The sequence below is a fragment of the Echinococcus granulosus genome, assembly GCF_000524195.1.
Source record: "Echinococcus granulosus chromosome Unknown EG_S00020, whole genome shotgun sequence".
In the NCBI taxonomy this organism is placed as follows: Eukaryota; Metazoa; Platyhelminthes; class Cestoda; order Cyclophyllidea; family Taeniidae; genus Echinococcus; species Echinococcus granulosus.
This window is the reverse complement of record NW_020170400.1, coordinates 735,232-762,455: the sequence shown is the minus strand read 5'-3', so window position 1 is coordinate 762,455 and position 27,224 is coordinate 735,232. Positions and strand designations below refer to the sequence as shown.

Sequence of the window (27,224 nt, the reverse complement as noted above, 5' to 3'; positions counted from 1 at the left end):
CTGAATAAAGCAGATTGCGGGCGGTCCAAATGCTGTTCATCAATTGTCGATGCATCATCCAGATTTAGCGTATCTTCGGCAGATTGTTAAGCAATCTGATCCTAAGGTAGAATATAAAGTGCTGGCGAACATCGGTAGTGGCACATATGGGGATGTGTACAAGGTACAGACTGTTTTATTCCCAAAATAAGATACCTTGTTTTTCATCAACGTATTTCAGCTTCCCGTTGTATACCTGTACTTGGAGTACTTGGATGCGTATGTGTATATTTTATTATCTTACAAAGTGCACTATACAGTTCAGAAGTTTATGGGGTCTGGCTTTTACGTCTTGATGCGTTTTCCGCGTGTGTACATTTAAGACACATTTACCTCTTAATTAGAGCTGGATTTACACATTTTCGATTTGATTCCATGCATTTTGTGAGTGCCACTAAAACTAGAACTAGTACGTGTGGCTCTGTTGTAATATCTTGGCGAACATTGATGGCTTTACGATTAACTTTTCGTACAGGCACAACGACGTGATGATCGCCGACTGGTGGCCATTAAGATAATGAAAATCGATCCTAAGGATGACATCCGAGCTATATGCCAGGAGATTCATACCCTCATGGAGTGCTCTCATCCTAATATTGTGCAGTATTATGGCAGCTACCTTCGCCTCAACAAACTTTGGATCTGTATGGAATTTTGTGGTGGACAATCCATGCAGGACATTTATCTCTGTACGTACCCTTAGTTTACAAATATTGATTCTACACAGATACTCGTATTCCCCTACAAGAGGACTGTATAGCATTCGTTACCAGAGAGACACTAAAGGGCCTGCGACATATGCATGAAAGAAATCGGATTCATCGGGACATCAAGGCAATCCTATTATCTGTACTGCTATTTCAACCATAGGGTGCAAATATTCTTCTTACGGATCGCGGTGAAGTCAAGATAGCTGATTTTGGTGTTGCTGCAAAGCTGAGCACTTCGATGATTAAACGGAGCACGGTAATCGGCACGCCTTACTGGTGAGTTGGGTGCCTGCTTTGATTCCTGCCGTTGGTACAGCTAATTTTATAGTGCGCGTAGTCTTGCCTGCCATCATGTTACTCACTTTCACATATCGTTTCGTCACTTGTGTGTGGACGTGTTAGTGTGCATTTTATGGCAAATTGTGTGGGCACGTGCGCGCACTTTCACATAAGTAACCGCGACTGTCGGAGTGTTGTTTTTTAGTAAATTAAAAGTGTCCAGTTTGCGAATTCTTTTGAATGGAAATATTCGGGGAGGGGGTAGGAGTCAAGTCTATGGTACTTTTTGATCATGGTGAATCGCTTTCTCTGCTCTACTGGTCTCTTGTAAATCGGCCACATATGATCGTGCAGGATATTGCACCCTGTTCATCCGTCCCCTGTAATGTTAAAGTCGCTCCAAATTTAAGTGAATAGCATTTTGGCAAGGTTGGGGATGTTTAACACTTGCGAATGAACGATATCTCCCTCAGTCTGTTTGGTCACAATCCACCCGAATGGTAGCTTGCTCATAGGAAGCCATTTTCAAATTGAATTTTCTCACAGGTCACGCGAAATGTTCCATTTTTTTAAATATGGCAAGTATTCTTTTGGCGCTGAGTTATGCTTGGTTCTTATAGAAGAGGTGCGTACACATAACCAGTACCACATATGCGACATCTCGATCCATTTTGTCTGAGCCCACACGTCACAAGTATCTGACGCTAACAGGTTTTTTGAGCTTAAAATGTTGAGGACATTTTTCTTCCTAGGATCATTCCGTCCGTAGTTTTTGAGCAGCAGCTGAGTCGGTGAAGTACTTCACCTGTTTTGGCCAATATTTCTCTGAGGCAGACTCTGATGGCAAAGGTGTTAAACTTCGTTGCCATTTTAAGGCTATCTAAGTAATCTTTTAAATTAATTTCTACGCTAGTGATCCGTTTGAGTGTACGAAAAAGTCGAAACGCTATCCTGGTACGCAGGTTGCGCTTCCCTTCAGTAAAGGGAGAACAGAAGAGTCTTCAATCTGCCGTCATTTATCACAGCAGCACGAAAATCAGTAGAACGATTACGTCTACAGCAAATACCGGATTGGATGGGCTAAATGTGGTGAAAGGTCTGAATTAAACCACCTTGATTGGCTTTCCGGTGAAAGAAAACCGTTTTAAATGTTAGGCTGGAATTGAACTGGGATATATTCATCAGGTCCTTTCTCAAGAGTTGCAATCACCGAAAATACTAAGGATTTTCCAACACTTGATGGATCATAATTCTACAGCTAACTGAATTAGAGTGCATCTTCTATTATGTCTTGAAAATAACTCAATAATGGCGCTGCAGGTGAATTCTCGATTTCTGGTCCTTCTACTCTTAGGATGGCACCGGAGGTCGCTTCAGTAGAGAATCGGGGGACCGGCTACGATGGGAAGTGTGATATCTGGGCGGTGGGAATTACGGCCATCGAATATGCCGAGTTGCAGCCTCCGCTCTTTGATTTGGATCCTCTCATGTAAGTTCCCCAAACTTCCTTCGAATCTCCGAGACTTTCGTTGTTCGATGGCTTAGATTCCACTTATCGTCCATAGAAAACGCTGAAATTTGACTCTTTGAATTTAGCTGTTGTTACTTGGACTTCTCTCACTAAATTTAACTCGATACGAAAGCGAGCTGACAGTTGCATCACTTATGATAATTTTATTATTTTAACGGGTGTGAAAGGCCTCAATAAGGCATTTGAATGATCTACCCTCCTTCGAATAGGTATTCATTTTGGTTGTCACTTCAGTTGTGAATGCTAAGTTGCTCAAGAATTAGGGGAACTAGATCCATCTAGTGTCTATCAAAGCAAGGCATTTCGCTGAGTTTTGAACTTGGGATGGCTTCTATTGCATGGATTCGTTTATTCATTACCTTAAATTCTCGAGATTCTAAATTTTACGGTCTTTTAGCCCCAACCACGGTTTCTTGAATGTTTTCTCAGTCCACACTACTGTGTCCTGTTTTGGCGCATAATTCCGTTGGTTCTACGAGGAGAGCAGCCAGTAGCAAAGGGGTTATAATATCTTTCTGCTAATACGAACTTTCATGGTAAATATCAAGCCGATCCCAGGTTTGACCCATATTTTAAGATTCCCATTTTAATTTTACTTGAAACGTCTTCAAATTATTCGCATCTTTGTTTCATCTTGGATTTCCCACAATGTTTTGTTCACTTTCATGCATAAAATTCAGAACGGAAATTTTTGAACCATCGTTTTTCCAACACTTCATTCCCTATTGTTTTGAATTTTTCACACTACTGCATATGTTTGTGCCAAGATGGAAGTAGTTTTGGAAACTAGGATATATTTCTTACGTAGGTATCCGTTGTTTCACAAAGCTGCCCTAAACAGGTGGCAAATTGACGGATGAATTAATGTATCTGCTACTTTTTTACGTTACGACTTCCTTCAGGCTATTTATCTTGCCAACCACTGTCTTAGTCTTATCGGAGGTCTTCCACGTCCTAGGTGTATCATTTCCCGCACTGCATCGTGCCTCAGAACAGAATTTCTCACCTAAGGACCCGTTTCTCACCTGTTCATACAAGAAAAAGGCCTTACTTGCCGCTTACTACGCCAGGTAGTACCGCTACGGTAGCCCAGTAAAAAGCTTGAAACCCCCTCTCACAAGCGGTTCTGGAATTTAAGCAGTTTGAACTCTTGGTGTTTGGCAATCTGATAGTCATGGCAAAGAATATGTCCCCGGATTTCCGGTGGAGTAGTACAGCCGGTTTAATTAAGTTTCATTTAACTATTCAATAAAATTTTAAAAGTTGGCTTATTCGTACACAGGGCAGATAATGGTAAAACGGCGCCTAAATCATCCTCAAAGGCACTCCAAGGCGTGCGGGTCTGTAGTGTTCTTCAATTTGGACTTGTAAACACCCTGAAAAGCTATTGCTTGAATCTTACTACTGTTATAGAGACTAAATCAAACTAGAATTCGAAGTCCTCCCTATTCATTTTGAATATATAGGTAATAAAGATGGGTACCATTCTGTCGCACAGTTCTTCTCTACCGGAAATCACTCCAATTAAATGAGGTAGCAAGTAATCCAAAAATAAGAAAAATTTTTTTAAAGCATAATATCGTAAACTATTCCCGATCAAACTATAGAATCGCTCCTCTTCGATTTCAATGGAGTCTATCTGTTAGTGAACTGTTTAAGTCTGAATGACTTTCTTCAGCGCAGTAATTCTTTCGGAAATTTCAAATGTGAAAACGGTTTTGCAAAACCTTCAAGTTCACACAACTCCTTGAGTTTCCTTTTCGATTTCATTCCATCCTGCTATTCCATTGTTATGTTCATCCTGTTTATCCGGCTGTCTGTCTGAGTCATTTTCAGCCTTCCGCAATATTTAAGGTATTACACTTTCAGGTTTAAAATCAGTATGCACAGGTTCTGTCGAAATATTACGATTAAACCTCGGTTAGATCTGCTCCCGCTGTCTTATTGGTCATAATACGGAACTTGAGGTTAGTGTAGTTGTCAAGATTTGTTATAGTTACAATAGCCTTTCAGTATAGATTTGGCTCAGTCTTTTGCCAAGGGGCGATCGCCACCCGGTTGACGGAGCTTTCTTGACCCTTCTCTCTTGCGTCACGGCGGGATCAACATATACCCCTTCAGTAATCAACTGATCCCTTCAGATATCAGCCTCCTTGGAATCCTCAAGAAGAGTTATTATTTATGAGAGGAGTAAGGGTTTATCGGACACTTCCAGCGTGGCGCTTATAGACGTTGTTAAGACGTATAAGTTCAGAAACAGCCTTATTATTAATTTACAGATCTTTAGTTGCAGTGTCTCTCACAACTCACAACTAGCCTTGGTAAAAACTAAAAGTTGTGAATTTCTGCCCGCTGATGTCTGTTTGTTTTATTTTTTAGGGCGCTTCAATGTCTCGGAGCACGAAATTACAAGCCACCAAACTTGAAGGAGCGATCGAAGTGGTATGTTTTCATCTATTTGTCTTCATTCAGTCTCTTGTTGACGGCTTTTATGTGTTTTCGTTAACTTTCATCTCAGGAGCGGGGCGTTTCGAAATTTCGTTAAACTTTGCCTCACCAAGAATGAGCGCAATCGTCCCGACGCATCTGTCCTTCTAACCGTAAGTCACATTCCTTTTCTCTGCGGCTTGATACGTTCGCCACTGGGGTTTCTTGAGACGCTCCGCCCTTCCCGTCTAGTCCTTGCGTCACAAATAGGTAGCATGTGGTCTTTACTAGCACCAAAAGCGTGTTGGGAGCCGATTATTTTTACTTTACATTACTAAAGTAGATGAAAGACGTTCCTGGTTTAAGGATTGTTCTACTTTTTCTCCTTGGGCCAGCATTTGAAAGGCAAAGCAACCAATGACGGTGGATGTAATATTTACAGTAAAACGTCTTGGACTTCGGTGGTCGATTTTCCTCTGAGACAGGCCCCGATGGCAAAAGTGCTGCAAACCGTTGGTGTGGTTTTTGCGGTCGGCAACGCCAAGAAACCAATGTAACCCAAAATAAGAAATAGATTATCGATGTGCATGAAGGAAATATTGATAGTACTAGTCGCACTGGTTATGGAGCTCTGAAACTGATGCGATTTTCTAATTTGCTACAAAGTAGCAGGGAAAAGTTTTTTTTGACTACGAAGGATGATCGTTTAGTTTTTTCGGTACAGTCTCTGTCTAGTGAAATAAAATGGCGACCACCTGAAATTCAGCTGGTGTCGCTACAAATTTATGGCGATTTTAACGTGGATATTTCTTCTTCCACCATAATTTGCTGTATATATCTCATAGTTTAATCGACTAACATCACCCACTGGAACGGGATTTTTCGCAAAAAATTGTTTAACGTCTTCTGCATTCACCACCAACCAAACGTCGTTTTCGTTGCTGCAAATTAGTTCCTCGAACTAAGATATGTCTTCAGATTTGTTCTTAATGGCTCCTCCAAAACTGCTCTATTAGCAGGTAAAAACGTAAGAATGTTAATGGAAAGTGGAAATGGTTGTTCACTATTGCGTACTTTGAGATGGATTTCGCTGCCACTTCCTCCCACTACATCTGCTTTTAGCTCAGTTCATCATTATTCACCACTTGGGCCTCAGTTCCGATCCTGTATGCTCCAGCTGGACGTGCGGAGTGTTCTGTACTGATCACACAAACATGTTTATTTTCAAAATTCCTCAATTTTCTCACAGATGACTATGAGCAAGTGAACTTTGCCTTCGTATTGCGTCACCAGTCGATGGAAATGAATTTGTGCTTATGGTAGGTATAATCTGTCCGAAATACTCCACGTATGACAGCAATATTCCTCCCGCCTCGGTAACGTTTGCGTACAAGACCCCCTACTTCTGTGTTAAACCGCAAGAGCAGTCGGCATACCGGTCATCAGTCACATAACACACTCGGGAACTATCAATTAATGATCACTCTTTCTGACTTCTTGTTTTAAAGTCAAATATTAAACGCCGATAGTCTCTTGAACACGAGTTTTAGATAAATACTGTCTGGAATATTAAGGAAACTGAAAGCTTGGTTCCTTATTTCACCTAGGGCATTATAGTCTTCCCTAACGGTTTCCATTGTTTAAATTCTTCTCGAAAGTTTTAACCACTACAGTGGAAATAGATTCGACAAGGGCTAGACGTAGAGTACCAAGGCTCGTACGATTCTTCAAAACAAGCCCGTATTTTCGCAATAATCTGTTTCCTACTACAGCCGCTTTCAGCTCAGACTTGTTTCCCACTTATCATGCGATTAGTTTCCAAAATTTAACATTGCTTGATAGGGCAGAAATTTTCAGTCAAACAATTAATTCATTGATAGGTTTAGAATTGTTGCTTCCGTTGGTGTGTTAATTTGCTCTACAATAGAACAGAATTGCTATCTGGAGAGCACGTTAATTTCTCCCCATATTCTCACGAAATCTTCTCGAATGAGGCTGCTATGGGAGATGGAGATTGCTAGCTACTTTGTGTCTTAAGCCGTCATTATGAAATATTCCAAATTGCTACCAATCAAGGTGGATAGATTATCTCAGGCTGTCCTAACATGGCTCAACTGTGCTGATGCCTTTCTTCTGTCGAGCTTTTTCGCCTACCATTCAGGGAATGTGATGAGTATCTAAACGCACCAGGAGTTTGTCGGGAAATAAGCAAATTCTCCACTTCCAAAGCTTGTTATTTCTCTTTTTGCATTCACAAAAATCCAGATTTGATTCGAAACTTCTGTATTTGGTAGAATAAATCCACCTGGATTAATTTCTTTTCCACCGCTACTGCCACAGCACGACTTCGTCTCCAATCCATTTCTCTCCATCGCCTCCACCCGCGACCTCCTCGACCGTAAATGCACTCTAGAGGAGCGAGAGAAGATGGCGCTCGCAGCTACTCCTGCTCCCCTCGTTTCCGGTCCAAAGATCAAGGTCGCTATGGAGGCAGTACAACCTCAGCCGCCGCTACCACCGCCTCCTATCCCACAGAAACCGCAGCATCAGCAGCCGCAGCACTTAGTGGCTGCAGAACAACCCATCTGGCCAGTTTCCGTGAGTCGAGAGCGACCACAGTCTCTTCTGGTGCAAAATCGTCTACCTGATCGGAATGGCCGACCTGAAGATGTGGATCAGGTATGTTCTCGATTCTCTTTTGCGAGATATTGAGAGGTGATTAAAAGATTAGGACCTGGTATAAATCCGATGGGAAATGATGTCTCTGCCACCATACAGCTTTTAGATGTGCAATACGTAAGGGGTCTGTGTCTGGATACAAGGAAAATATGGTTACAAATTCGAAACTGTTTAAACTGTAAACCACACATTTCGTGAAGATGATGCGATGTTTGATTTATTTTCAGGTTTTCTTTATTCAGTCACATATTAATGTGTGTTGTCTTTGAAAATATTAGCATAAACTGTAGAACTTACATGAAAAGCGTTAGAATCTCGATTTTAACGATGCTTGAATGGTAGTTTTACGGGTTGTCTTCATTTTACCAGAAAGTACTGATATTCATCTTTCCACGCAAACTGTGATTTGTGGTGAATAGAAAAAAAAATACTTTTTTCCAATATCCTCGGAAGTACTGATTATAGCTGGTTTACGAATTTTAAATTCTAAAAGTGTGAGGATGGCCAATATGTGGTTCAATTTTTGCCGGCAAATGGGGAACAAAAGTTGCTACCTATTGACCCATCGTACCGACCCTATTTCTTTGTAATTATTGACTACTTGGTATCTCAAAAATGCAAATCAGAAAACTTTGAAATGGTGAGAGGGGAAGGCTTCATCAGTGTTAATTTTCATCAAAAAATCTAAAATTTAAATGTTACCCAAAAGGCCTCAATAATGATGAGGTTGGGATGGTGGAAATTAGCATCATCTACTTAGGAAAGGAAACACTAATAGTCACAATTGGAACACCATAGAGTGAAATTTATTATCGGATCAAACAATGTAAGAAATTGAGTTTATAGAGTGCTGAACATTGCCTCGATGCATCTGCTCTTGTGTGCACTGCGTCGAGCAATCCATAAAAGCAGCACCAGGTGTTAATATATTTGGTAGGTTTACGTGCAAGTTGGATGTGACTTTTGAGGTGTGTTTCCAATTATGGTTATAGGTGTGAAGACCAGTCACGTACTCATTCATTGTGGCTTATCGCTAGCCTCATCTTCACGTCAATCGCTGTCTACTTCTGCAATCCAGTTTGTGTAACACATTCACCTACCGCCTTGTGGTCGAAAGATGTATAGATAAAAGGCCGATAATAGTGACGAATGTCAGTTACGATATCTTCTGGCTTTCGAAGGAGGAACTAGGAGTTCCTTAATTTTAGGTATCTGTAGGATAAACTGCAAATTTTTTGTTCGTGGCTGATTGAGTTTTGATAGGTTATATGAGGCCTGTGTGTTAAACTTTTGTTGTCTTATAATATAGTTAGGTACGAGATCAACACGGAGTTGTATAGAAATGTTTTCAGTAGCTTTACCTTTAGCATTGTCTCCAATATGATGTAAAATAGTATCATTTACTGTCAAATACAATTTAATTCGTTCAAATGGATGGTTAATAGGGTCGCTACCTCCTTTCATGATTGAAGGCCCAAATCACACGATCTTGCCCCACTGAATACCCATCAGTGTGATCTAGTGGATTGCTGAAGAAACCGCAGATCCATTTGGGCAAATTCTGCGACATAATAATTAACTGTTGCTTGTAAAGTTTGGGGAACGCTTTAGTTCTGCGTAGAAAAGTGTATACGCTCCCTGGAATTCGCCAACAGGGAGGCAGCTGATTTGTTTCCGCTAAATGGAGGCTGACAGAATTTCCTCTCAACTCTGCATCGGTGGAATTCCATTTAATCGCTAACCAAATTGCTTCCCTCTTTGTGAACTTTGAATGCTTTATCAGAGATATCGTGAAAGGGTACATTTTTCATATTATCAGGCGCATATTTGTACGATTTAATTTCATAGAGTCGTTAAAATTTGCTACTAGTACATTTTTGGGCTTACTTTCTGCCTCGAGCTGCGAATTAAAATGTGTGGAAGGTGATTATGTGCTTTGACTTAACTAAGAAGGGAATAAGTGTTACTTTGTGAGGCGTCCAGATGTCAAATATCAAACAATTCTCCTCAACCACTCAAAATAACTGTCTGCACAGATTATGCTTTTGGAAAAGATTTGTCCTATAGCTACATCCAGTTATGTTACGATGACATACTTGGCTAAACTTGAAGACTAAGGTCTTTTTGAGACAATTTAGCACTGGTTGATCACTTTACCAGTTTGTTGATTTGACTTTTGCGAGAAAATTTGGGTTGCACACTAGTTAATCTTGGGCTCTTCTCTCCAGTTATTTTTTTTGCGACTTCGTTATCTTTCATTTGAAGTGAGAATGTCTGTTGAATTTCACTGTTGTTGATATTTGTCGTTAGCTCTGTGTGTGTAAGTTAACCAATGAGGTGAGTGGATTGTACTTTTTACAAAGCGAATGTCAAGGTGAGTGGGCTGGTAATAAGTGACGGTGGCCGGCACTTTCTTTTCTACCCATGTTACGTGGGCATGTTGCCACTCCAGAATAACTAAGGAGCTGGTAGAGCATTGATTTGTGCCCTCTGTACTGATAAATAGGAGGTTATGAGGGGATACCTAGGTATCCTTCAAGGGGATCTGGAATCAAGATAAATGGCGTCGACCAATAAATAGTTGGGGTAGTTAAACTAGAGGGTTTAGAACGTTTGAATCGTGCTGATTTCCAATTCCCTGGGATTCAAAAAAAATTTGGTCTAACCATACCCTTTTTGCACTACGTCGAATCACTCAATCGGTTATTCAAGAAAATATCTTCCTCCAGGATTCAAAAGGGACTGCTGTCTAAGTGTTGGTGACATTGAATTAAGAAAGACGTCATTACACATGCACTTCCTAGAATGTAAGGCCATATATATTCTCGTCTTGACTGATGGTTGAAGAAAGTGGTACGGAATCTTTGACATCTGATGCTGAAAACTCTTTGCAAAGTGATCTAGAAAACCGTACTTTTGGAACTTCTGGCTATTTTCTGGTCGGAAAAATTACATCTTCGTTCTTACATGCTCCTCCTTTTGCGATTAACAAAATGAGAGCGGCTTTTTTAAGGATTTTGTACATTAAAATTGAAAAGTCGTTATCAATTCACTAGAAAATCATCCATTTTTTTCCACTTCTGCATTTGAACCGGCTTAAACGTGTTTGATGCCATTATCATGCATCCCTTTTTGTGGCAATTCTTGTCACCTAGACAACTCCCAAAAGTAGCATTTCTCTGAGGTTGTAAACGTACTTTTGGATGCCCTTCAATATAGTCTAATCGGTTTTTCTACCTTTCCTGCAGCCATGATATGGTACATCATTTACTGACACGAAATAGATCAAAACAAGAGTATAGAGTCATGCTATCCTGAATTCACCACTTTCCCTCGCAATTCGTATTTACAACTCAAATCTGGGAAATGTTAATATTTTGAGCCTATTTTTCCCTTATTATCTTTATCTACCCGGTTTTTATCAAACGCAAATCTTTTCTGGCATTTAGTAAAATTTCTCTTCTCTTCCACGTTATTGAGGTGCTTCGGTTGCCTACCTCGTAAATCAACTCTAGAGAAATTTCTCACTCTTTCACCCAGAGGTAAAACCCCTAAGCGGGTTACAACTAGAATTTTATCGCAGTAGACTAATGAATTACGGGGTTTGTGTTGATTTTGGAATAGGATGTTGAAAACTGTTTTTCTTATCGTAAAAAATAATTCGAAATGGCTGCATGAAGTTATGGTCAGTAAAGGGAATTTGCTAAACTTAACCAGCCATGTTCTTGGTGATTTTTTTGGGCGAATCATATTTAGTCTGTTAGTATATGGAGACGTATTTACGAGATGCTTTCCACATGTCACTAAAAGTTTAAAAACTTAAGTTATTGAGGTCTGTATAACGAACTTGATGTCATTCGATCACGCATGCTACACAAGACCCATAGAGCTTATCAAAGCTTCACGGATCCCAAAATTGGTCTTTTAAGGAAAAACTTGTGGTGATCTGTTTTACAGATGTTTAAAATTGGGAAACCGTTTATCCATTCTTAAACACTAGAACTTATTTTGATTGCTCATTAATGCTATTAATTTGGACGTAGATACCGAAGCTCCCTCACTTTCATTTCTACAGCTTTTAATCATAGAGCAGTGTGGAGAAAGAACGATTCCGTCGTGATGGTTGATCCAATAATAGGCACTAACGAGTGGGAATGGTGGATTGTTCTAATGAGTTTCATCCGGGAGATTTAAAATTACTGATGGAAAACCGTAGTATGGGCTCTATACAGGCTCTAAATGTTTGAATCCACATTTTCTAGTAGGAACCACAATACACTAGAGGTGGACGTTTCTAGTTCGTTCATTGCATCGGTTAAACTACAGACTTTCGTAGTCCATTTGCAGTTTTAACGCTTGTCTTCGTCACTTTTTTTCATTTTCATATTGCTGTTTGACAAAACTATAGATTTGAATAGGAAGATGACTAGTGTGCTAACGGTAGTTCTTTTGAAACTGTCTAGCTGCGTCTTGTAACATCGCCAAAATCGCTAAACCTAATTTTTAGAAACTTGCCTTAATTGGGTGGTTAAGTGTGTTTGTATTTTTGATAGAGAAGTGTTCAAACACCTATTAGGTCGAGAATCGGTTCCATAAATTTTGGTACAAATTACTTAATCTACTCCTAGAAGGATTTGGAGTAGTGTGTTCCAAGCGCTTCCGATCTCTGTACTGGCAGCAGAGAAGTAGTTTGACGATAGATTGACTGGCTCTTTTAAGATTGAGAAGTAGTTCTAGGCGTTTTAAACGAAATTCTTTTTAAATAGTGGTGTTAAGGATTAATTCGAAAATTCTGGCTAATTTTTCTAACAGGCGTTCACCATCTCAAATATGCGCTTCCATTAGCCGTCACTTGGAAATGTTTTGATCTTCGATTTCCAAAAAAGGCTACATTGTGCTGTGGATGGGTTTGATATGCTGATTCCTTGTCGTTTTTTAAATTGCTGATTGTCTTTTCCAAATTACGTTATTATGCTTGATGGATTTTCGATCTGTAGTGACTGGTTTTAGTTTATAATCGATTGATAAGCACTTGGAAGTTAAAAATGAATTTTATTAAATGTAAACTTGTGTTCTTCCATTCAAACTTCGAAGAACGGAAATATTACCCAGTGTGTATAGATTATGCATTCCGTGCACCCTCCGACTTTGATAAATAGTTCAACAGTCGATTTAATAGAAAGTATTAGAAAGTATTCCAGACAGGGTGGAGCGATTCCCTGCATAATACCAGTCGGTATACTAAGCATCCATTCACTTGCCTTCATAGGCCAATCGACGCGAACAGCAGGCCGAAATCAACATGACAGCATCAGCGACGGCGGAGGTCGCAGAGGATGAGAGTCCCCCGCCACAACCGCCTAGGTCACTAAAGGTTCTGATTTCCGCAGCAACTAGCACCAGCGCAGCGTGCGCGAAGGGTGCACCACGTCTTCGTATTGCCTCCCTTCGACGCCCTTCTGAACCGGCGGGTGGTCAGGATCAACCAATTACTTCTGCCGGATGGCCGCCAGGGGATCATCGACTTCTGCCTGAGAATTGTCTCAATGAGAGCAGTGAGGTGAGTGGAAACTCTAGACTTGGTGGCAGGCCTCAAAGTAACTTATTTTCTGGTCTTATTGATTTATTTTAAGTCTTCTGATACCATTGTACTGCGGTAACTAGGGCAAAACTCACTGTTGCTAATTCATGTAAAGTAATTTAAGATAGATGTATCCATCTTGGGTATTGCTATTGTTTTTTTTCTAGTTCATTCATATTTCCCCACCACCGCCTTAGTCTCAGCTCCGGTCTGTCTAACACGTGCTTCTTGGCTTGCTCATTTTCAGGACCAGAACCTCCTCTATTAGAATATCAGCCAAAATTATATGAGGGCTCATTAGCTAACCAAACACTTCGTTAGGTGGTCTATTTTGAGCTGTTTGCACCACTTCGCGTTGGCTTTTCAACAATGAAAATGGTAGTCAAAACTAAAATTTCTTTTGATTGCTTGGTTTGCTTTGCATTCATGTTATATACGATTTGAGATGGATGCGTCTGGTCAATGTCGTAGGTGATAACTTAAAAAACTAACACCCTCCAGTACATAGCGTGCCAGTTAACGGTGCACCTCTATATGGTATTGTCAGGGGTATCGACAGTTCCGACTTTCAAATACTTATAACTTGTCGTTTGAATGAACAAGACGTGTTGTCTGGATGCCTTACCTTGTAATCCAACAGACTGCCAGCTCTAAACTTTTGCTTATAAGTTATGTCAATGTGGTTCTCATTTGTTGTCCTTATATTTAATAGGCTAGATTACGAAATAGCACCTAAGAAATCGAATCCAGAAATGTCAGATTTTGAATATTTAGCAGATTTAAGCTGAATACTGATTGCAGATTTCCTGATTTTTCTATGATTTTAGCCGGTATTTGCAATTTTGAAGTATGTGTTAGGATAACGCTTTTACTGGAAATCATGAATCATGTCTTCTATTTTTTGTTCATTTTAAACGTTCAATATCGTTGAGTGAAATAGTAACCGCTTGAATTGCCGTTGAAGATGGATGGTTTTATCGATTTCATTAAAGCATTTTTCTGTTCTTACTACCCCATATTCTACAAATTTGAAGTAGTTTATTCAGCCACTAAGCCTGTCGAGCTTCTGCCTCATCAATTGCAGATCACCCTTCTTATAGGGTGGTACTGATGCTGAATGTACCAAGACTTTCATTTAGTCATTTTGATCACCTACTAGTCACATCCATCTTCTCTGTGATATTAGCAGCTGGTAGAAATTCCATTTTGAAGTTCAGACTGTTTTATTCCTGGTATTAACCGAACGGAACCTGTTTATTAATGTACCCATGCTATAGTCGATTCCTTAATAGAACATTTCATACTCTTGAAATGGTACAACAGTCACGGAATTTTTTCTTGGCAAACACATGGCAGTCTGTGGGTTTTTTCGCAATTATCAATAGCCAAAGTAAACACGACCTTTGTATTTCAAGTATTCGTGCTGTTTTTTCACTATAATCTATCTAGTTACTTAGCTGTTGCAAGAAATGACTTGTCTTCGTCTTCTCCCCGTCACAGGACCTGGTTGCCGAAGTGCTGGACGAATACGAGAAGCGACAGAGCCAACTCTTCTATTCTCCTATCGATGGAATGATGTAGGTCCTTTTTGTTCTTTTATTGGGTTCTTTCAGTCTCGTGTACGCAAGCAGGAGCCTTCATTGTTTGCGTATACCGTTTTAAGTGATTACATTTACTTGTATGGATACCTATGTGTGACGCAATAAAGCTAGATTTTCTTTTCATTTCTATTTGTTTCATTGATCAAGCTGTAGCGTTCGAGTCCTTCCCAAAGTTGTAAAAAAACCAAGTTTTTGTAGGTTTGTATGGCATCACGTAAGACACCGAAACCCGGGGAAATCAGTCTGTATGGTTATATATTTAGTGTAAATTAGTCTTTCTGTCAGATAGATTTCTTCTCCATTACCTCTTTTTTATAAGTCGTTCTCGTCGATTTCTTTAGTCACTCTTCTGTTTCAGCTATCATAACGTAGTTGACGATTAAAAATCACCTACTAGCGAGGAATAAAGGTCATGGGAAGGCGAGATATTTGACCCCGGTGTCAGTGATGCCTTGTCACGCCAATTTTGGTGTATTCAGAGCTACGGGGATTCACTAGTTTTGTGCCCCTCTGGGAGAGAGTGTCCTCGCAACGAGGGCATTTTATATGCTAATCTATTTGCAGCAATATTTACGTAGAAGCAGTCATTTGATGAAAACCCAGTTGCAAGTTGTTTCAGGGAGCCAAAAGTTCTCATCCATTTCGCTCATTTTATTTCATTTCCATGTCGCCCAGCTGTCAATCTGGAATCCAATCAGCTACTCGGGACATGAGGAATGTATTAACGTGGTTCATGCGTTTTATGCAAATGGGATAGGCAGTCCTGCAATGGACACCTGCTGTTCGTACAACTGTTATTTGACCTTAAGCAAAATACATGATTGGGATGACTAAAAAATGACGTAGCTTTGATAACTTTTGTTGTGAATCATTTATCCGCAGAATATGCTTTCTTCTGTGATGTTTGTATTTGATGCATTAAAAAATACCACCAATACAGCATCTGAGTCCTTCCTAAAGGACTATCCAAACTTCCTGTGGCAGGTTGGTAGAACTTTATAAATTTGCGAAGAGGCTGGTGAGCTGTAGCAGAAAGAATATAATCGTAAGGCCGTTCCACCAGTATGTGGCGGCTGGAACCTCTGGCGACTACTAGAAGTTCTGCGTTGGATGTATAATCTGTACAAGTGGGATTCTCTTCTATTTCTAACACCCCTACTCTTCTTTTTGCAGGGATTCGGAAATTGAGATGGTTGAGGAAGCTGGGAGACTGAGCTTCTATGAATCGGAGAACTTTGAGGATACTGATGAATTTGGTGGGGTAAGTTGCTCACTTTCAAGTCGTTAAAATCTGCTGCTGGTGTAGTATCTTCATTCAGTTGTCTCTCTCAACTAGTTCCTTTTTATTTTTTTTATCGGGAAGATTTCTGAAATGTATGGAAAGTTATTCTTTATCAGTTAGAAAATGACTCGAATCCTCCTTCAACGATTTTCTTTCGTTTACAAACCTTTTTTGTAAAAGTGCTATTAGTGGAATCTGTGGAATCTTGGTTGGCAGCAGTGCGAATTTAGTGAAAGGCAAGCAAAAACTAGCGTATGAATAGGTGGGTGAATGAATGAATAGGCGGATCATGGCTGGGAGGATTTATGGATGAGTAGATTTATCAACGGCTGATTAAGTGAATACTCTTTGGATAGTATCGTTAATCTTTCGTCTATTTTTCGCCTTTTTAAACCCTCACTTCGGGTTTACATGTTTTTTCCATATTCTGCCTAATAAAGGTCAATGCTTTCATAACTAACCACACATGAAACAAACAATGAGCATACTCAGCGGAACCCCATCCACCCAAGTTCACTATTGATTCACCTACTATCATTATTATTCGTTTCGCTATATTTGTTTGGCCATGTTTGTTTTGCGTCGGTGTCATGTATATGTACCTGAGTAGGTAGGTGACCGGATTTTAGATAACTGCAGTTTCAAGCATGTGGGTGATTTACCTTTGAGAGAAGAAAAGCCGCTGATCCAAGGTCTCTTTTGTGATCCTGGTTATGGTTGCCAACTTCACGATCCGACAAACCGAGATTATCGGGCTCGCGCTTCGGTACTTATTTCTTTGACACATACGTGTGGTTGGGAAACGATTCTATCGAGTTTTAATCAATTTCTATCCACTGGTTTGCCTATTTCAGGACCATTTATTTGTCCTGGGTTTGTTTTGAAGCCATTCACCTATTCGTAACTCATTCATCTGCCTTCGAGTTATTTATGCATAATGTCTGTGCATCCCAGATCTTTCTATCAACCTACGCGTCCATCCATTTGTCCTTTCATCCATCTTAAATATGTTCATGGATCCACCTTTACTAAGAAGACAGTGGACATAACCGACCTTTTTTAAATATCATTTCAAAATTGTTCTTCTTCAGACAAATGGACTAGTTCCCTCAGCTGGTCTCAGCGACGAAGGTCTTTCCCGAATGCGTTCTAAGCGCCGGGCACCCCTCCCTCCTCCTCTCCCTCCTAAAGGCGAGGCCCTTAAGGCTGTTGCTTCGGTGGCTTCAGCTTGTCAGTCATATGCCACTGCTCCCGGTCCCATCATTAGCACAACTTCGTCTACGTCGTCACAACAACAGCAGCAACAACCAATGCATGATTTCGGCATTTCGGCAACGGATACCGATAATAGGGATGCGAGGCGGTTGTCCGGAGGTGATGGGGCGTATCAGGCAAAGAGAACGGGGGTGGGTGTACCACCACCCCGTCCACCCCCTCCTAAATTCGATACGGCATGTGGTCTGCTGACGGACTTTGAGAAGCGTGGATTGAGGCATGCGGAGAGGCAATATCAGATGGAGCACGGAATTGGGTTGCCACCTACGCCAAAAGTTCATGTGAGTGGGACTTCGCTTGTTACATGTTAAAAATGCTTTTCCCTGTTCTTATTGTTTGTGTTACTTAAATCTACATAAAAATTTAATCGAAATCAATCTCCGTATGGCTCCTGAAATGCTATATTGACCAAAATGTTTTCAATCTTGCCTGTTATAAAATTTGATTTACTTGTATTAGCAATAAATACATAAAAACGGTTCAGTGGCGCAGACCTTCCAGATGCTTTGAATCTTGCAGGTCAATAAGCTATTTTGAAACAGAATTTTATAATATAAACTAAAGTTTCATTTCTATGTCATCAGCCTCCATGCAACTTTTATAACGGCAACGTAAATTTATTTTTGTTGGTCCCTATTAAACTCGTTTATAATATCCTTAAAAGCCAGACATCGGCGAGTCCTTGATGTTGTGGACATGCTTGTTAATAATCTCCTTACCTACGCCTTAATTGTAGAAGTTAAAGGTGTTTGAATTGTGCATACAAGGAGTCGACAGAATTATGAAATTTCGTGGCAGTTCGTTTATGGATAGGGTGGACTCTATAAGAAACACTCTTCACCGAAACACGGCAAGGAATTATTCAATGAAATTGTCATTTGCATTGATATGGCTTCTGAGACAAACACCTGCGTTTTTCGAGCGGATGTTGTCGGTGTCGGTCATTGTGTTCCTGTTGACAGCTATCATTGCGATCTTGGGATCAATGAACCTTCCATATACATATTATTGAGCTAGGACGTCAAGTGCTGGAGTTAACCTGATCATGCACACCTTTTAGTCACGCGCTCCTACATCGTTTAGGCTGTATAAAAGGGACCAAATTGTCGCACAATTAATGATCCAAGACCAATAAATACAACAGTTTTCGGCTTTATCCACTGGTAGCACTTATTATTGATAAGCAATTCTTAACTCAGGGGGGCTACAGGACTGAATTCCGTTTGTTCACTTCTGTATTGTTAAGGTGGTGTGGGAAGAAACATGTCTTTGTAAACTATAAATCACGAATACTCAACAAAAACATCACCAGTTTCACTGTGGTTCGTGGGATTTAAATTTGAGGAACCGCATGGGGTAAGTAAATGTTTGAAGTCAGAAAACCATGAAATCTCTGTGTATCGCGCGGAATTGAAACAATCTTGATGGAATACAGGGCCACCTTTAAACAACTCCCTGCGCCCAGGATATAGTAATGACTTGCACTGTTTGAATATATACCGGCACATTGATCCCAAAGAATTGTTAGAGACATGCAAGTATACGCATTATCCTCATTGTTTACAAGCCTCAGGATCGGCTGGATAAAATTGACGCTCTCAGTAATGATAGTTGAGAACGCTTCCTGTTTGCGATCCCTGATTCATCGTGATTTTTGTCCAAAACAACGCGTAGGGAGTGTATTGTCAGTTTTGGGTTTGAGGCTTTTATGTTGGATCTCGAAAAGGATACAATATATAATGGATCATGTTCTCTTCAGTATCTGAAAACAACAGACATTAAGCTTGAATTACTCTCGCTTTGTAAAATTTCTGCTCTCGTATATATTTTGCCCCTTCCAGTTAAATTATTTCCTTCTCACTCGTCTTCCTCTTCGTCAGATGGGCGCCTGCTTTACCCTCATATTTGAGGGTTGTCCTCTAAAGGTCAACGCCACGGCCACTTGGGTCAATCCCCTTACAAAAGGTTTGTAGCACTACACTTTGTTTATTGATTTATTTATTTGACGCAACCTTCTGTTTTCAGCGCAAATGATAATTTTTGGCACCAATGACGGCATTTACTACCTCAACCTGCAGGAATTAGCTGATGCAACTTTGGAACTGGTAAGTGTCTCCTTTCCCTTATTTTTTACCTCCTAATTATTATGGAAACACTTATTAGTGCCTGAGTCATTCCCGAAAGGTAATAAGGCGCGTCTCAGTCCGGAATTAGGTTTATTAACAACCTGAAGAAACGGTAGGCTGATACTATAAGGTAATTTGAGTGTGGTTAAAGGAAAAGATCTTTTCCCTCCCTCTTTTTGGGTGCCCATCCCTCTACTTCAGCCATTCCAACAATATCTTACTTAATTTAGATTAGTCGCAAGACAGGAACGAAAATCGTGAGATTATTTAATTGATTGCCCCAACTGCCAACTGCACTGTAGGAACTCATTTCCCATGGTTTGCCTTACAATGAACATATTTTTGCATACCAATCACTATTTGTTGAAACATTTACTTAGAAGCCAAATTTATTCAATGAAGCATGCAACGCAAATTAGCCTCACGGGTATATGTTTGGCATTCAGTTCTCATTGCTTCCTTGTTACCATTTCTTCAATGTTGTCCACCAGCCAATCCAGGCCATTCCTAGCTTCAGACGGCATTAAATATTTTGTAAAGTTCTACGTGCATTTGCACTTCCTCCATACTGAGTCTTTCTTACTGATTATTTTGCAAAACTGGAGACTAGAGTAGTTCCCAAAAGTAGACTTGATTTAGATGGTTCCCTTGTCCTGATTCTCTACAGATTCAGCTATCCACAGTAAATGTCTTCCTCTTGTAACATGCGCGCCATTCAGGCAACGAAGTTGGGGTCTTGGTTCATTTGGATAGGGCTCGCCTACCACTGCCAACAATGTGGTGCATTGAGTTGTCTCCAAAGACAGTAATTTATATTAGTGTGGAGGAGTTTATTATCAACACATAGAATAGCTGGCACCAGGATATAGGCTGGGTATACGTCGTTTCACTATATAGCCCTCTCCTTTCAAGCGTCACTGACGCTCTTCGAGGTCAATCTTCTGAATCGACTATCAAAATTTTCCCCGGGAATTGTAACCAAGAGCTAAGATAATTAGGTGATTTTGAATCGTGAGGCGAACGTTTCTTGTCTCAGTGGTAGTAGATCCTCCTGTGGATTTAATTGGGATCCCCGAATACCACGCTATCTATAAGCTGAACCGCTTTGGAAGAGGTTTCACTAAAAAAAGTGCTAACGGCTAAGTAGCTATTGTTGTTAGTTTGGGTTATGCTCATTTACTGCTTCTATCTATGTAACTTGTGGGCTATATCTGAAGATGCACTAGTCGGGAAACAAGTTTATTGTCAGTGTATTAGAGGTTCTGAGAGCCTGGGATCATAGGCGGTTTTGGGACCAGCTTAATAGCCAACCTTCACGAGGCTGAGAAAATGTTTTTTTTTATTATCAAAAACCCTTCCGTTAACATTCATCCTGTGTTGGTTTCTGTAGTTGATACCGAGACGGTGCATTTGGTTGACAGTGTTCCGTGACACTATGATGTCATTATCTGGTAACACGCCACACCTCTACAGTCACAACCTTGTCAACGTCATGAAGGCCAAGACTAGTCAAGACCTGGCCGGTGGTACCTTAACTGGGCGTCTGCCCACTAAACTCCTTCCCAAGTGAGTCGCTTATTAGACGAACAGCATGATAATAGCATATTTTTCCCATCAAGTTGGATTTATCACCAAATAAATAAGCAGTACATTCGATCGACTTTCGGTTGACCTAGAGCTAGAGTCACTTGTTCCTCCATTGGTAGCGTCTTTGTTACGGGGATCTCAGAATAAATTTGGCCGCTGCAGCCCTTAAAAAGCCTACTTTCGTCAAACTTATGCTGGTCATAAACTCAGATTTATTCAGCCACCAATCACGAATGTTTTACTGTTTAAATTTAACCGATCTGTTTGTGATTCAACTGGAATCGCATGCCAAACATGTGGCGCCAGTAGCGAACACATTCGTCCCCGTAGGGGTTGGAGTACATTTGGCCAAGATCAAATGCTACCTAGTTTTTAATTAGTAGCCTTTTATGCTGTCAATTGTAGCTCTCTTCCCAACCTTATCTTTTATTAATACGCAATCTCTAAACTCCAATCATTCGCTGATGTTTGCTTTTGATTATCGAAATACAACCTGTTAGCGCTAATTGCAACTTTTTCGTTAGGCGGTATATTCGGTTAAATCGGTACCACATAGTACTAGTAACTAGTAACATTTGATTTGGCTTCATGAAACCTGTTATCCCTTGGTCATTATCACAGACCGAAAGCTTCAGTAACTTTCATAATCCGTAAATTACAAATTCGTTGTTGGTTACTTTTACATCTTATTCTTGGTGCTTCGTTGGTGTTGAATCTTTAGGAATAACTTATCCCAAAAATTATCTTCGTTAGTTTTCATTAAAATTACATATGTAGTGGAGCAAAGGAGACCATTTCTCTTCTTCTCATTGGTACTGCATACAATACAAATAGTCCGCTCCTTTCCTTTTTTGCTCCTTGTAGACGCTTCCAACCCACAGTGAAGGTGCCCAACACCCGCGGTTGCTACATCGCTAGCGTAGTGCGTAACCCTAGCAACGGGAACAAGTACCTTTGCGCTGTTATCGACAAATCCATTCTTGTCTTAGAGTGGTTTAACCCTCGCAGTACTTTCGTCGAAGTAAAGCGCGTACGTCGTGATAGGAATGCTCGGGCAATGGTTATAATGAATGGAGAATTTGGATTCATTTATTGAATGCTTTGGCAGCTACCCATCTCTCAGTACCATGTATTGTGCCGTAATCATAAATTATCGGGAATGATTTGAGTCTAAGTCTCAATCATTAGCTTGTTCCTTTCATGTAAAAATGCTATTTTTGGCTGGCTATTATTTTACCGCCTTTTTTATTTTGGACAGGAAGGATTGCGAATGGTTTAAAGAGGTGCTAGATTAAATTTTTTGCCGAACTGGGGTGTGTCTGTTCTTCTTGGTATAAAAAGGATTGTTAAGTGTTCCCCCACTTGATTTAGCTGGATAGGAGTTAGAAACGCTTTGACGAAATGCATTAGCACTAAATTCGACAAATGGAAACTCCTGCAAACTCACCTACTTGTTAAATGTTGATAGCGCGATTTTCATTGTAGTCCCCTATATCAGAGTAGTGTATCTTCATGATTTTTGTTATAAGATCTGAATCAGCTCCAAATTTACATGACAACTCGGTAGATCGACATCTCTGATTTGATAAAGCGCCATTGATTATGGGAAAAGTAGACTGCCCTTTTTTCGGTTATGCAAAGTCGTTGAAACAGGCAAAGTCGGTAATTATTGAATCTGGTGATTATTGTGGCTGCGTTAGATAGCTAGACATGAATAGTTTTGGTAATTCTCACAGGCTAGGAGAATCGGAGTCGAACTTTTTAAGCTGATATTCGCTTATTTTCGGAGCCGATTTGCGTCTTATTCCCTTCGGACCTGGCGGACCTGCTTACATTCTAGTCAGCGTCAAAAATTGGTGATAAAACAAACCCACTGAGATACCGACTCCTCATGCGTTTTTTGAAAAAATTGAAGAAGAGGTGATCTGTGAAATGGCTATTAGATTAACGTCTGGGACATACACCTAGGATCCCTCACCGCGTTATATCGGTGAGTGCTAGCATAGGTTCGGCAAATAAAAATAGGTCCGTTGTCCTCGGTCGCCTCAGCATTTTCTGTGCAAATCATGTTCGAGGTACCTTATAGGGGAACGGTAAATGGACTCAAGGTAACGGAATCTCAGTTGGACCGATATATCGTCTTGTTGCACGCGTGATTGGCGACTTGTTGCGACTATTTGGATCCCGACAAAGACAGAAGAGATTAGAATGTGTACATGAGATTTCCTGCACTTATTTTTCCGTTGCGATAAATTTTGGGAAATACATGATTTTTTGTCAAGAAGAGCCTGTGATTGATGCAAGAAATGGTAGATCAAGTTTATCCAATTTATCATCGCATCATAGATACTTAATTAAGCAGGAATGATTTTCCGATTGCTCGCATAGGTTCTGTATTTTTGAGTGGCTTCTTCATTTGACCTCCCGCAGTTAGTTTTTTCACTGTAATGGCAGAATGATGATAAGGATCGTGCGACTTGCTTCCGCTTTTCAACATATTTGGTGAAGCCAATATGCTAGAAGTGAAATGTGACCAAACGGGTATTAATCTAGTGACAGTTTCATAAATTACACCGAACATACATGAAATTTCGGGTTTTTAAATTATTTGAGCGGTTTCTCTGCTTCCCTTCACGTTTTATTTTCTCCTCACCTCTTCTACCATTGGTTAGGTGGAAGTGCCCTCAATGCCCTCTCCAGTGTACAACTTTGACCTTGTCTGCAACCGCGATCAGAGTCTGCCCACAGTGTGTCTGGGTGTCTACAAGACCTCTGATCCCAACCGTTTTCGGCTTCACGTGGTCGATCTCAACAATGATGCTATTAATCCTCCCCCTTACCCATTTTCTCGTGAGTGTTCTTCTTTTCCTACTAATGAAGGCAAGATTCTGCCATCAGAAATGTCATTTACATGATGTCTCGGAAAGATCTTAGGCTCTGTAGCAAACGCATAAATTGATGCATTTTTTCATCTCGTTTTTTGTACTGAACTGGCAAGTAGTCAGAGTTATTAATATTGCTAAAACAAGCATTAACGGTGCTTGGCTTTCGTCATCTCACTATCCACTTCGTTTACTTTCGTAGTCGCCAATAGCTAATCATCCTTGCATAGATCCAAATTTGAGCGATGACTTGACTGTGTTTAACGGTAACAAGAAAAATATCAACTAGGTGGATTGAACTTTTCCTGTATATTGGATTCATACTCCTATCTCCAGCTATACACCACCGGGATTTAAATGGGCGATTCCTTTCAGGTTCTCGTTGACAGCATCAATCGTGCCAATGGCAATTGGAACAGGCTGGGTTATAAAGATAGCAGTTGCTGCGTTCTCTTCCATTTCCTCTATAGCCTTAGTAGAAATGCTGTTTAGTAACTTTCTCCTTAATAATGTGGTAATAAGATGCTTTGCCATGTGGTTTTGGATATTAAACTGGTGGATCTGTACTCATTTTTGATGTTTATAAAGTTTTGAAGCCAGTAAAACGGTCTATATTGAGTAGATTTGAACTGGCACGCTCTTATCAACTGACTCTACATTCCTTTGGTGTCTAACTGGCGGCTCTTTTCAATTTTTGTTCTGAACATCTGTGGTGTAATTTCTAGTTTTCTACCTTTAAATAGTGCACTGACAATGACAAACGTTTCAAGGATTCGCCAAAGCATTTTCATATAGGCGTTAAATTTGTTCAGGGGAGAGGAGGATTTTAAACACATTAGCCCGTCTTTTCAGTGAATTCCGGACTCAGTGTTTGATTAGATTGATGGATTGGTGGGTCTTTACATTTTTTTCCGTTAATAACAGGAGTTGAATTTCTTATTTGAAATCAAAATTCTCTTTTAGCAAGCGTTTCGCCCTCAGAAGAAAGGCCATAAGTTTCGTTTTTGTTCCAGTTTTTTTTCTTAGTTAACTATTGCATGTTATTGTCGAATGGTAATAAAAGATGATAGCAATCGCTTGGAGAAATACCATCAGAGGAGATCTTTGCACTGCTAAATTTTGTAGTAAGGCACGAGGTGCAGAACGTGTGAAGTCTTGGGTTTTCTTGTAATAATCGGGCATCGAGTTTTGTCTTAGAAGTGTGAGAAGGGTAGTGGGTAGGTCATTTGAGAATAACCATTGATATATTTGCTTGCTTAACGTTGCACTACTAAAGTCATTTCTTATCCCAAGTCAATCGGTAAATGTATGGCACATTTTCTGTGGCGTATGTGAGAGAAGTGAAGGACAACAAAATGATCGCTTTTAAGGCTTTTTGTCTATCACCTGTTAACGCACAGTACGTGGAACCCATTTGTAGAGTAGCTTCTTGACCTTTTCCCTTTTGACGTAGGTGCAAACCAGTTATTTTGTCATCGCTCATGTTGAATATTACTGAAAGTTCCTCTTGACGCATTACCATCGAGCATCTTTAAGCAATAGGGACACGTTATCCTCTATTATATTCAAGAAGCTCTTTTCTTTCTAGCGTCGTGATGCATCCACCTCTGAGTAACTAATCATCACAACAAAATTACGTATTTGAATAATTAAATCGAGTGGTGCGCTGTTCTTCTATCGCATACCCCATCTCCAAATGCTAAGCAGTAGTTTTTAAGAGAGGCTTATGACTCTTGATTGTTGTAAAGCAGAAAAACTAGAATCTCATGCATCAGATTTAGTTGATTCTTTACAATGTAAGCGTTCTAGGTAGCAACAGGGGCACTGTTCTGATATATTGGCACATTTTATGTTCCATAATTCGTATATTTAAAGAATAACTTGCATTTTACAATTGTCCAGGATGCAACAATTTATTGGCCTGAAAACTGCCAGAAATGGCTTCTACAACTGCCTAGAATATACACATGGCAATACGGAGGTCAGATGACAACGATTTTACATTAGCGCATTTGTGATCGGGATCACAAATATGTGACGTGTGTTTTAACTAATTGCATCACCTCAGGCTCAAAATGATGAGATAGACGTAGGTTATTCTTGACTTAAATATTAACATTAGACTAGAGTTCGGTGACCAACCTTTCTATGAGATTCGTAGCAAATATTTTAAAACCATATTGTAAAATCATGCAAATATAATATCGGATTGGTTGATTGATGTTTCCTCCTTCCATCTTTTTCTTTCCTTTTAGCCGAAGACTCCTTGCCCATAGTCAAAGTGGCGCACATCGACTACAGCGTTCTCATGCTCTGTTTCCAAGGTAGGCTTGTGGTGCTAGCCCTGATTTTCTGATAAATGCACCTTCTTTTCCTTAGATCATGCGAAATTCGTCGATTTCCGAGGCAACGTCTGCAGCAACCGGCAGCACATCTCAAAAATCACCTTCGGCACTCATGTGGCATCTGTCGGTGGGTCCCATACTTTTCTCCTCCCATTTGAATCTGTCAAAACTTAACGTGTTTTAGGGCAAAAAATAATTTACAACTACATTTTAGATGTTTCAGTACTTTCATATGATGTGTAGTTCGAATACTACTGTTCCTTATGCAGTTTGCTTGCGCGACGGGATCCTGGCTTTCCATCCCTTTGGTTTGCGTGGTTTTGGATTTGATGGACAGGTAAGAGTTCGCTTGGAAAAGTAATCTTTGCTTTTCTGTTCAAAATTTCATAGTGGAATTCATTTTTTCCGCCCTTCATTTTGGTATTTGTAGCTCACACAGGACATCAATGATCCGCAACACATCTACCAGCTTCTAGGGAGTGATAAGTGAGTCCAAATTTTGTCACCTTACCTTTAAAATTTCCATCCACATTGTTGATTCGTGCTTCAACTCCATCCAGGGTACATTTCGTATGGACCTTGGAGAAAATCTAGCTGGTTTTAGTCTATCTTTGATTGGATGCCCCTCAATTTTAATATCTGCTTATTGTTTCACGAGGAATCCAATTTGTAGATGCTAGCGAAAGCAAGTAATCTTTGCCGAGCAGAAAAATGGAACTTTATCCTGGTCTCACTTCCCTCTTTTCTTCTTACAGGAATATCGTGGTCGAGAGTCGCCCGGTGGATGATCCAATGTCCAAGTCCAACCTCTATCTCCTCTTCGGCCACGAAAACTCCTATTAAGGTTACTCTTCTCCTTCCTTAATTCCCCTCGCCCTGT

General features: G+C 40.2%; 1 protein-coding gene across 1 annotated transcript; it reads left to right on the top strand. All coding sequences in view use genetic code 11, as the record gives it.

Moving 5' to 3' along the window:
- Window positions 1-49: 49 nt before the first annotated feature.
- On the top strand, window positions 50-27,187 carry EGR_03723 (Mitogen-activated protein kinase kinase kinase kinase 5; the record flags this gene model as incomplete). Its single annotated transcript, XM_024492972.1, has 25 exons — window positions 50-163; window positions 515-728; window positions 767-888; window positions 910-1,025; window positions 1,991-2,124; window positions 2,349-2,517; window positions 3,462-3,629; window positions 4,939-5,001; window positions 5,078-5,159; window positions 5,382-5,539; window positions 7,281-7,665; window positions 12,935-13,225; window positions 14,747-14,823; window positions 16,021-16,108; window positions 17,221-17,685; window positions 19,246-19,369; window positions 19,430-19,509; window positions 20,921-21,096; window positions 21,982-22,147; window positions 23,790-23,967; window positions 26,255-26,323; window positions 26,379-26,471; window positions 26,614-26,681; window positions 26,775-26,830; window positions 27,100-27,187. 25 exons carry the CDS (start codon window positions 50-52, stop codon window positions 27,185-27,187), a joined length of 3,744 nt encoding a protein of 1,247 aa, XP_024352629.1.
- Between the last annotated feature and the right edge of the window lie 37 nt (window positions 27,188-27,224).